The sequence below is a fragment of the Penicillium digitatum genome, chromosome 1 (genome assembly GCF_016767815.1).
Source record: "Penicillium digitatum chromosome 1, complete sequence".
Classification (NCBI taxonomy): Eukaryota; Fungi; Ascomycota; class Eurotiomycetes; order Eurotiales; family Aspergillaceae; genus Penicillium; species Penicillium digitatum.
In genome coordinates, this window is record NC_089384.1 from 631,918 (window position 1) to 643,924 (window position 12,007).

General features: G+C 46.6%; 4 protein-coding genes across 4 annotated transcripts; 3 read left to right on the forward strand and 1 right to left on the reverse strand.

Annotated features, from left to right (window-relative positions):
* Positions 1 to 5,561: 5,561 nt before the first annotated feature.
* Positions 5,562 to 5,915, reverse strand: Pdw03_2534 (uncharacterized protein; the record flags this gene model as incomplete). Its single annotated transcript, XM_066100220.1, has 3 exons — positions 5,562 to 5,638; positions 5,704 to 5,789; positions 5,842 to 5,915. The coding sequence occupies 3 exons, from the start codon at positions 5,913 to 5,915 to the stop codon at positions 5,562 to 5,564; spliced, it is 237 nt and encodes a 78-aa protein (XP_065955620.1).
* A 406-nt stretch (positions 5,916 to 6,321) lies between these two features.
* On the forward strand, positions 6,322 to 7,105 carry Pdw03_2535 (C-8 sterol isomerase (Erg-1), putative; the record flags this gene model as incomplete). Its single annotated transcript, XM_014681790.1, has 2 exons — positions 6,322 to 6,694; positions 6,768 to 7,105. 2 exons carry the CDS (start codon positions 6,322 to 6,324, stop codon positions 7,103 to 7,105), a joined length of 711 nt encoding a protein of 236 aa, XP_014537276.1.
* An 869-nt stretch (positions 7,106 to 7,974) lies between these two features.
* On the forward strand, positions 7,975 to 10,779 carry Pdw03_2536 (von Willebrand factor, type A; the record flags this gene model as incomplete). Its single annotated transcript, XM_014681791.1, has 1 exon — positions 7,975 to 10,779. The coding sequence occupies one exon, from the start codon at positions 7,975 to 7,977 to the stop codon at positions 10,777 to 10,779; it is 2,805 nt and encodes a 934-aa protein (XP_014537277.1).
* Positions 10,780 to 11,450: 671 nt separating this feature from the next.
* On the forward strand, positions 11,451 to 11,967 carry Pdw03_2537 (Major facilitator superfamily domain, general substrate transporter; the record flags this gene model as incomplete). Its single annotated transcript, XM_066100221.1, has 2 exons — positions 11,451 to 11,774; positions 11,824 to 11,967. The coding sequence occupies 2 exons, from the start codon at positions 11,451 to 11,453 to the stop codon at positions 11,965 to 11,967; spliced, it is 468 nt and encodes a 155-aa protein (XP_065955621.1).
* Positions 11,968 to 12,007: the final 40 nt, after the last annotated feature.

Sequence of the window (12,007 nt, forward strand, 5' to 3'; positions counted from 1 at the left end):
TCCGGCTTATACCAGATCCTTAATAGCTTGCGTGGGGCCGGGGCGACTGGGTACAACATACTACAGAGTATCGGGAAAGAAATTGTGACACAACCTGTGTCTTTTAGCCATAGACCCTTGATTCCGGACATGCAAGGCTTTCTCCGTTCTCTGCGTATTCGTATTTCATTCGTTTCCCTGTAGAGTCGAGAAGCTCTCTGTTAGCAAATGTGACGGTACCGCAGAGTGTGGAGGGTTGCTTCTAGAACGGTCAAATCGGAGATTATGGGAAGGGTCTCCGCTTTGGTCCAAAATCCCGGGATTCCAAGGTTCCCCTGAATAAAGTGGCATGAAATTTGCGAAATTTCTCCGAGAGGACGGAGCAATAAGACTTGCTTTTCTGTGTCCAATGGGCTTAGGGGCTCCATTTGTGATCCACCATGTCCAAACACATGGTCCTACTGCAAAGAGACCAATCAGGTTCTTCCTAAATCTGCACGTGCCCCATAACCTAATCATCTTAAACTCTGGAATGCCACGAGAAGTTGGCTGAATATTTGTGCCACGGGATTACGGAATCCCGACCGTTTCTCAACCGGTCATGATCGGCTTGTTTGACCTTAAAATGCATCTATCACTACAGGGGTCAGATGGTTACTACCATGGTTGGGAGATCGCCTTGGACGGCAAGTCCCGTACGGAGTAGCTCAGGCATGGATGCCCAGTAATCATGATCCGATGGGATTTCTATTCAATCGTTATAATTAGCCCGTCTGTAGCCTACTGGCTCCATATCCTTAATGGCGGTCGACCATGGCCTGTTGCTGGTGGCAGAAGGTAATAAGCACGAACCACCCTCGATTCATCAGCTGGAACAAGACAAAACCTTGTGCACGTACCAAAACGAAGCCGCCTAGTTCCGTGAGCGCATGACGCAAGAAAATCTGTCTGAGATATTTAGATACACCGAATGGCTGTCGATGGAAGCATTTTCATTTGATATTTCAACTTTGTTCGCAGGTATGATTTTCTATGGAAATTTCTTGTCCAATCTTTGACGGATCCATGGAGTATGGGGCCGTAGAACATAGGAGTGGAGTATGATAATATTGCTAGCCGTACTCCGTGCTCTGTACATAAAAAAGGGCGTTGTGTACTCCGTGTTACAGTCTATACCGGTGGGATTCACTTACCTCCACCTAGTTTTTTTTAGCTCAGAAATAGCGTAGTATATACTTCAGTATTCTATACTCCCTGTCGACTCCTATGGACTTAAAAGTTGGACAACGGGGCTCTTATCCCTCAATGAGACAAAGAGCAGGCCCCTTTGAGCATCGCTAAGCCTATCATCTGACTGGCATGCTATGAGTGAGCAAATTCAGACATAGTATGCCTGCCAATTTTGAAGAAAACAATTCCAGAAATTCAACCAATTTTATATAATACCAAATACAGGTCTAATACTACAGACTAATTCTGGTTAATCATAGGCAGATCTCTACGCCACAGGAGAAAGTGAGTGGGTAAATCCCACAGTGGTGTTGAGGGTGGCTATGTCAGAGTGCGCGGCATTTCCTTGGGCAGTCAGCTAGCGAAAATAACCTTAGAAAGTGTCTCACACAGGCACATTTCACTCTATGCGGAGTAAATCCCACATGTCAGACAAGCGCTTTCCTTGTTGAAAAAAAAACTATATTATAACCTACCAAGAGCGCGGCAACTAGTCTTTAAAGAGTTAAGTATACAAATGACGCAAGACTAAGGGGCAATGGTGAGGCAGAAGGGAAATGTAATGCTCAACATCCAACTAGCTAGAACCAAACCGGCGAAGCAATAGGAACAAGATATGACCGATAGATAACATGACATACAAGCAAGAGAAAATTGATTAAACTAAACACCTAGGTCTTAGGCAACCACACTATCAACAACAGCAACATCGAAGAAAAGAACTGCCCTTGGGAAGAAAACCTTGGGCAACAGAGCGTTCTCTCTGTTGGGGGGGCGCTCCAAAACTTGGCTCGAAGAGTACGGTGCTCAGCTTCCCATAAGTCAGCGGAGACTACAAGAAAGGACAGTCTGTATCCACAGAGGCCGCAAGGGGGATCAGTCCGGGCCGCGACGTGCTTCGTGCCGTTAGACCGGAGCCAAGGCCTTAATCTAGTGTCAGACTAACCTGAACCGCAAGCAAAGACCCTGCGAGACTAAACATCCAGAAACCACGAAGTGCAATATGGATCGGGAGGGTGAAGAAGCAGACAAAAAAGAGAAAGAAAAAAGGGGAGCGGGATTGGTTTACCTTCATAGCGGCTTCAAGCAACGGGGGAACTAGGGCTGGTGACTACATTTGACCAAAATGGAAGGCATCTGATCAGGGAAGCACACGTGGGTGCAAAATATATTTCAAGTGTGCCAGCGACATTGATTTTATGCAAATGATATAACAGCTAGCCCAGTAGCTACAACGTCAACATATCCAAATAAAAGTGTGCCCAGTGAGTGGACTTGACTGAGGACTAGGTACGGAGTACACTTCTAGCCAAGGCAAAAGGCATGGATGGCCAGGTCAGATATCTCCAATGCCTTGCTTTCCAACTAAATTACACATACCTACGTAGCCCATAACCACCGACCGTAATTTCAAAATCTCATCACATCTTTCAATAATTGGTCGTAAATCATCTGAAAATGACGAATATGGCTCAATCATGACCTCAAATTGAGATTCTATCTCGCACTACCGTCTAATGCCGTTTGCTCAGCACGGTCTTAGATAACAGGCACATCACACAAGTTTGGGAACGCTCATGTCTCACCCTAGTGGGCACCGTTCTCTTACCTCCATTCTTGCAATCAAATCGGCCAAAACGGTCATACTAGTCACACGTCCTATCACCAACAGACCGTCATGCGCAAGCCCGCTGAATCCAACGCTCAAGCGTCCTAGGAATTCCGATCGCTTTACCCAATCCATTATGCAACATAAGGAGCAAAGATGCGACCCCTGGCGAAATCGACACCGATCCCACTTGTCACATCACACCCAAATCGCAGGGAATAAAGGAGAGACCTTGGCATTCCACCCAAGCGAAGCGCTTTTCGGATAGATCATAATCGTACGACCCAGCGCAATTTGCGCTTCCTACTAGCTGAGAAACACGTCTAGATTTCCCCCGTGGTCGAAAACAAAGTAGGGTACTCAACAATGACATCGGAAAGAATGAGCTGCAAGCTGGGCTCCTAACAGTAGCGGCCCTATTGAATAAACTCTGCCCCTACAACAGTCTTTACCCGAGAAAGATTCACCTCCACAGTGGATCTACTAGTGTCAAGATTTCAGCTCCTATTTTATGCACATTGTGATAATCCCAATAAATGACAACATTCTGATTCTCTGAAATCCTTTTAATAGGACTGTTAAAACCACAATTTATGCTAGATTCAGTATGGCATGTGACATTGCCTGGGAATTATGGTATATCTCGTGTAAAAATTACACACTCAAAAGCAACATCCTTAAATATGCTACACTGTGGAGAAATACTCCGCAGATTGGTGATACCTTATGAGTCAAAAGTCTAAAGCTGTGACTGATTAGGAAGTGATGTGAACGTCATGTTGACCGCTTTCAGAGTGGGTGGGTGAATCCTTCCAGGGTACTCCGTACAACATACTTCGCAGACTTGAGGAACACAGTATACGTAGTATAGCTGTGGGATACACCCACCTCCACCCACATTTTTAGCTCAGAAATAGCGCAGTATCAAAATTCAACATTTCATGCAGATCTTCAAAATTGGAACTTCGGTCTCTTAATCCACCACTTAACAGATAGTAGGGTCCGAACATCACTAAGCATATCGTCCTCTGGCTACCACACGATGTATAAGCAAATTTAGGGAATGAAACGAAACAATATCGAAGAAAGCAATCCAAGGAGTTCAATTACTTCCATTTAATACAAAAATATACGGTTCAATGCTTGAGACTAAGACTTCGTAGGGAAAATTAAGCAGATCCCTGCGCCACAGGAGAAAGTGGGTGAATCCTACAGGAGTCGACCGTTGCAAACTCCGTACAACAGAATCGAGCTTGACATATCTTGGCATCCAGTTCTATAGCCTACAGGACTTGTCTAAGGATCCGCTATTGATAATCTCAACATAAATTAAAATGGGAATTTGCTAATTGAACATATCTTTGAGGTTACCTTTGAGGTAGGTCTTTTTTGATTAATTACCAACTTTGGATATGTTTGCCCACAAGGTACCTACCTACAACATATGTGAATCTCAGCACCTGGGCAGGGGTGGATTCGGTGTTCGGAAATCAGTTCAAACCGAACATGAGCTTCCTTCTAACTAACTCAAATTAATCTCAAATTTGGCTGCTGATCTTTTTGTAAATCCCCCCGCCATTTCGGATTTGATAGGCACTGCACTATTACACTAAGCCCCGTCAAAATTAAATAAGCCGGGGTGTCACAAGACCTTAAGTCACCATCGAAGATGTGGATTTCCCAACAGTCCCTAGCCCAAATTATCTCATTATCAGGGTGCATGTCTCTGAGTCCTAAAGAGTGGCATGGGTTTGGGACACATAGAACGGTAAAAACACCGTCGTATTGGCGCGGAAGACGTACGGGAGCAAACTCGATAGCGTAGACCTCACAGATACCCAAGTCAGGAGAGTTCACTCTTTCATTCAATCGTGGCAAGCCCACACCAACAACTACAAAGTATGTACACCGGTGGTGGTGGGCCCCAACAGATAACAAATTCTCACCGGATCACAAATTGCAAAACCAAGTAGCTTTTAGATGGTAGCCCCATATAAAAGATGTTTAAACACCATTTATTAGTAGCCTCAGTTTTATCAACCATGAGACTAGCTAGGGAGAATATCAGATGGTGTATAGGGTAGGGTGTAGGTGAAGTCTTAATCACTAAGTATCAAGCTGGCTGTACACTTGAAGAAAGAGTGGTTAAAGATTTTCATTAAAAAATTTTTTTTTGGGTTTTTAAACAAATAGTGCTTTTCAAGACGCTACCTACACCGCGATGTTGTTCATAAAATTTTTTAGCACTAGTCTTAGTGGTAGATCGATAACTAAAAACTGACCTACATTTGAATTTGATTTTCGTGAAAATTAGGGCCACAATTTTTTTTTTTTGCAAAAGTATCTTTTGTATGTAGTTTCTATATTAAAGATACCTAATTTTGCAATTCGTGATCCGGTGAGAATTTGTTATCTGTTGGGGCCCACCAACGCCGGGGGTGTACGTGGGCGTTGGCATGTGCTTAGTTGTCCAGGAATTCAAAGAGAAACTCACCCATTGGACGCATTGAGTGATAAGGATTGGGGGCCTATGATGTATATATTCGTCACAAGAGGTTTGTCCAATGGTTGGTTTACTGGCTACACCTACGAAGTCGTTCCGAGGCATTTAAAAGGAATAGAGCGTGGGAAGTAAGTGAAGGCAAGTATATTTTCAGAATTGCAGAGACAAGTAAGCTGCAACAGCCTCGTCTCTGATGGGTTTTATCAGGACCACATACACGCACTGAGCTTTTCGCAGCTTTCAAATAACCGACCAAGTCCAACTGAGAATTTTGCGTGCTATGAAAAGAACTATGTTCTTTCCCACCTTACGTGCTCCTGAAAGCCCACGGGTGGTGAGCCCTGGACTGACGTGTAACTACCCGCACTGGACTTGGACTAACCTTGTGATTGCCTTGAATGGCCCGTGGCCTTGTACATTGCACCTGGGTTAGCATAGGTGCAGGAATAATTATCTTCCGTGTATATCCTATCACTGTCTAGCGTCTTTTTGGTGGAGGTCAGTCGAAGAGTGTACGTACAGGTGGTAGCACCGATTTCGGGACGCACTACGGAGCATATGTTGGACACAGTGCAATGTAGCAACAGGCAGCATTGTTGATAAAAGAGTATGTCGAGAAAAATTGGCCAATCGAAGAATCGACAACTCGGACGGCGAGCATCCGGTATGGCCTGTTGATGCGTCAGCTAAGATAAACAATACAAACACAGCAAACACATTTACAAACTATCTGAAACTGTACAACCACTCCAGAAATCGGATATCTTGTACATTGGAGGTGCATGTATTGAATAAAGAAGGGCGACAAATTTGAGCAAGGAACTGATTGATATACCGTAGCAGTGAATTGAACCAAAGCGAGGGTGCTTTTAACGATCATCTGTTGTGCTATTGATACCCCACCGGGTGGAACTCCGGGGTTTTCGCCAGGGGCTGAAATTAAATTTAAACGCTCGATTGCCTCATGATTTTACTCCAGGACCCTTCCCCAACTCCCAAAATGCCTTCCAAATCCTCCAAGTCCTCCAGCTCCAGCTCCAGCTGCCGCTGTCGCTGCTTCTCTCTCAAGACCCTCAGCTACCTAGCCATTTTCCTGGCTTTCTTCTCCGCCGTCTACCGATACCTCGATGCGCGCCTTGAGCAATTCTACATCTTCGACCCGGAACACCTCCACGATGTATCTCAGCGCGCCATCAGCGCCCACGGCGAGGACACCCGTTCTGTTGTCAACTTTATTGTAGCCGAGCTAGAGCAGAAAGTCGGTCCCAAGTACCTGAGCACCCAGGAGGAGTGGGTATTCAACAACGCCGGCGGCGCCATGGGCGCCATGTACGTGATTCACGCCAGTATCACCGAGTACTTGATAATCTTCGGTGAATTTTTCGCCCGCGACAAAGTCTACCACAATTTCCGTTTCCCCTTCTAATCATATTTAATTTTCCGCAGGTACCGCCATCGGAACTGAAGGACATACTGGCCGTCACACCGCCGACGACTACTTCAACATTCTCCAGGGAACCCAGCTCGCCTACGTCCCCGGCGAGTTCAAACCCGAGGTCTACCCGGCTGGCAGCGTGCACCACCTGGTCCGCGGCGAGGTCAAGCAGTACAAGATGGATGAGTCGTGCTTCGCGCTCGAGTACGCCCGTGGTTGGATCCCTCCGATGCTCTTCTTCGGTTACGCCGATACTTTCTCCAGCACCCTGGACTTCCCGACATTGTGGGCTACCACGCGCATTACTGCTCGTGAGATGGTCGGCAACTTGTTGCAGTATAAGCTGTAACTGTGCATGTCCATTTGGCATTTGCGGACATGGAGAGTTTCCGTTGGATTCATGAGGTCTACGTGGAATGTATGACATGGAAAATGGCTGGGTACCTGGCGATATGCCGTTCCAGTTGTAAAAAGTTTATGGATACCTAATTGGTAGTACCGAGCACATTGATAATAAAATCAACAGCTGAGGTTGTCGAGCTGCCTTTGCGACGCTGACAACTGAAATTGAAGTATGGTCTTCGAAGTGATGAATCAAGACTCTGTAGTCCTACTAATTCTTGCTGTCGTATTTCACTGCCGAGCTGGACACCCCATCCAAAACGCATTTATGTTGTAAGCTGTCGAGCCCCATGATGCAATAGTTGGACGAAAACAGTGTGGAGTACCCGGAAAAACACACGGACCGCAATGGTGGCGCAGTCCATGCAAAATTGTATGGCATGTTTAGTCAGCTTTGTCCGCATAGATTGGAAAAAGGAGCGGATTTGGTCATTTTAGTTCAGAGAAGTCAGAGTATTTGGCCTATCTACCTAATGTACTATAATTTGATATCTAGAAATGGTCAATCTTCAGACTGAAATCAGGCCGAAGTTAGGCATCACGGACGTCTGAGGTCCGTTGTTTGCCAGACTAGGCAACAGGCCCTCTCCGAGCTGGATGCCTGAATGTATAAATAGCTAGCTCTACACGCAATTTGCTTGCACATCTCTTCTTCTCTTTATCCTTCATTGATCTTTCAGATTCGATATTCCACTGATCGTATTCTGTCCCACACTACTTTCGACTTTCCTTGCACCTAGCCTGTAATCTATTTGGACTTCTTTATCAGCACTTCATTCTTCTGGCTTTTATTTCACTGAAGCTTGATATTCCATCATGACAAGCTATTGTGGATGCCTTTGGAGTAAGCCGGGTAACTGGCAGCCTCAGTGCCTCCCGCAGGTCTCACTCAAGGCCCACGCAACTATTCTGTCATCTGTAGCCCGTACAACCTTGATCCAGACTTTTGTCAATCCATCTGACAGTGTCATTGAAGAGCTATCCTACCACTTCCCTCTTTATGATGGTATCAGTGTGGTTGGGTTCAAATGCAAGGTTGGATCTCGTCTCCTGCACAGCAAGGTGAAGACCAAGTCGCAAGCCAATGCGGACTATCAAAATGCCGTGGCTCAACATCAAACTGCAGCTGTCATGGATCACACCTCAATGGGTGACGTTTTTGTCATTCGACTCGGCAATGTTCCCGCTCGTGGAAACCTCACCGTCGACATCACTTTTGTGGGAGAGTTGAAACAAGACTCCCAAAGAGACGGCATTCGCTATACACTGCCAAGCACCATCGCCCCTCGCTATGGAACTGATATGTCTTATAGTCAAACCCATTTAAATTCATTCGGTCTGCCAGCAAACCTCCAAAGAATGTCTATCACCGTTGATGTTCAAATGGAGAAGGGTTCGGTGATCCGAGAGTTGGAATCTCCAAGCCATCGGATCAAAGTCTCTCTTGGACGCGTGTCTTCTACACCAGTAACATCCGCTACCTTTGAACCTTCGCAAGCATCTGCCTTTGCCGTTCTCCAGCAGAACCATAAATCTGTGGTTCTGGAACAAGACCTTGTCGTTCTCATCAAAGCAGACGGCCTTGATACACCGTGCGCATTGCTTGAAAGACACCCAACTATCCCTAACCAGCGGGCCCTAATGGCAACACTTGTTCCAAAGTTTAGCCTGCGACCGGCTAGTCCCGAGGTGGTCTTCGTCATTGACAGAAGTGCGAGTATGGTGTCGACAATACCAACCTTGAGATCTGCACTCCAAGTTTTTTTAAAATCTTTGCCTGTCGGTATTTGCTTCAACATCTGCTCTTTTGGTCATACCCATTGCTTCATGTGGGAAAAAAGTCAGGTGTACGATGCACTTGGTCTTCAGTACGCTTTGGACTTTGTAGATACCATCGATGCGAATATGGGTGGCACGGAGATGAAACAAGCAGTCATCGCCACTGTGAATAATAGACTCAACTCCAAGGATCTGGATGTTTTGATTCTCACTGATGGGCAGATATACGACCAGGACGATTTGTTCGACTTCGTCCGCGAAAAGGCCGCTGACAATACTGCCCGGTTCTTCTCCTTGGGAATTGGCGAAGCAGTATCTCACTCTTTGATTGAAGGAATTGCAAGAGCGGGAAATGGATTCAGCCAATCGGTTACGGAGTATGAAGAACTTGATCGCAAGGTCGTCCGTATGCTCAAGGGTGCCCTGACTCCTCATGTCAACGACTACAAGCTCGAAGTTGAATACGACGCCGAAATGGAGCAAGAGTTCGACTTTGTGAGCGAGACTGAGGAAGTGACCGACTCTGAGATTGAGGTCAAAGACAAGAATGGAGATGGACATGTTTCCATCGAAGAAACAGCACGCAGCTCATCGCAGCCGATCTCATTGTTCGACGAGAACTTCCAGGAACCCCACCTCGATGTCGGTACCAAAGAGAGAACATGTCAAAAACTTCCCACTCTTAGCCCTCCAAGGGTGATCCAAGCTCCCTACAACATCCCACCTCTGTACCCGTTCGTCAGGACAACCGTCTTCCTCCTTCTGGACCCGCACCCATCTGAGAAGATCCCCAAGTCCCTGAAACTTAGTGCAACATCCAACGACGGTCCACTGGAGCTGCGAATTCCAGTCTGCAACATTGGAACCGGCGAAACAATCCATCAACTCGCTTCGCGTAAGGCTGTCATCGAACTCGAAGAGGGACATGGCTGGCTCCCTCATGCTATAGACGAGAACGGAAACAAATTCAAACAGTATCATACCGGAATAAAGCAGCGACTTGTAGAACATGAATGCCAGAGCCTGGGAATTAAATACCAGGTCACTGGAAAATACTGCTCGTTCGTGGCCTTGGAAGAGTGCAGCTCTTCGTCTTCGGAACAACACGGTAAACAACATACCCCGAAGGAATATGCTGTGGAGCACATCTCTCCCATTTCAAATTCAGTTGGATTCTCTAGTGTTTCAACCCCTGTAATGTACTCGGTTGCTCGATCCGCATGCACTGGTGGTGGCCAGAGCATTCCATATGGTGGTCAGCACGGCCCCCAACATATGCATGCGTTTTCTGGGCACTTGGGAGGATTCCAAGTTTCCAATCCTGAACATGTACCTACTGTACCCACGGGATTTGGAGGCTCAAATTCCCTGTATGGAGCACCTGTGCTACCTTCAGCTTCAAAGTTTGGTGTCATGATGCAAGCCCAAATGACAGCAGCTGAAATGCCTCCTACCTCGACTTTGACCAAGACTCCACAGATGAGACTGCACGACCTCATTCAACTGCAAACCTTTGATGGCAGCTGGATCTGGTCGAGCGAACTCTTCGAGCTGTTGGGGTGCAACATGAACGCAACGATCACCAGATTGGCCGCCCTGTACAACAGTGACAATCGAAATGTTGAAAATGGATTCCCGCATGGCGACGAGGCTACGGTTCTCGCCACTCTGCTTGCAATGGGATCGCTGCAGAAAAAGCACTCGGCGTCGAGGACTGTTTGGGAACTTGTGCATGCCAAAGCTTCCGAGTGGGTTCAACTGGAGTTAACAAAGATGCAGAGTCAGGGGTTTCCTGTGGCTCTCATTGCATCAATTCAGGATGAGATTGTCAACATCATCTAAGAGATGACCTCGGTGGAGAAAAAAAATGATTTTTGATTTTGGTTTTTACACATTTGCTTACAGGGCTGCTCGTGGGAAGGTGATTGTTGCTTGGAATTGAGAAAAGAAAGAAAAAACAAAACCACTGGATAACTTTGCAAATGGAAGGAAACCCCTCAAATCCTTCCTTTTTTCTAACGTAGAGCATTTACATCACCGTGTTATGTATGTAGTCAAGTATTACTTCCTCATCTAGAACCGTTTCGCGTGAATAATTTGACATTGATAAACCCGTCGATCTATTGATATCTCTCCCCTTAGGTGATACGGAAGCGTTGCAACAAATTGGTCCAATCAGCATCGGTATTGCACATCAAAGATATAACCATGCCGTCCGCGTCCACAATAGCACCATGTTCGAAAAGCATTATGGCAGCCTCGACGTTTCCAGTCTTGATTGCGCGCGAAAACGGTGTTTTCACTCCCATTGGATTCACACAGCATGATTTATCCATGGCCGATTCCATGTGGACGCGGAATACTCGGGAATCAACTGTGCCTCAAAGCCCTTGTTGCACCATGGATACGCAAACTATCTTCTCAACATCAGCCGATTGGATGATCAAAAGTGATGTCAGTCTCCTGTCTACTCTACGAACCCCAAGCACGCACTTCCCCCATAGCAACCCAAGATGAAGAACCCAGTCAAGCAACTGCGCTTCCCAGCGCTGGAGGATTTCATCGAATACGTACAAGATTTCACCGAAACCTCCAGCCGATGGATCAACTGGCAAATCATCCGAGGCAAGCGACATATATGGTGGGAGACAGACTGGGACGTGGTGTCCCGCTGGGCGCAATCGATCATCGAGACGGAACAACGTCTACGCGAAACCACCCAACGTGAGAACTTCCTCAAAAAGTGGATCCATACATTCCACAACGGCTCCAACGAAGCAGGGAAGTTTGTTCTACCGGATTTGATCGAAGACTTGATAGCCCTGGACCACGAATATGTGCGCCTCGAACGGATATATGACACACTCCTAGCGGGTTGTCCCGTAGGGCCCATCAAGGAGGGATATATGTGGATTCGAAAGCAGCCGCAGTGGCATCTCCGGAGTGAGTGGCTACGTCAGGATTGTGCAAGACGTGGTGGGTGTTGTGGTCGTGAGTGCAAGTGTTGTGAGACTCCTCCTGACCCGATGAGGAAAAAGGGCTGGGGTCATTGTACGGCTGAATGTTCTTG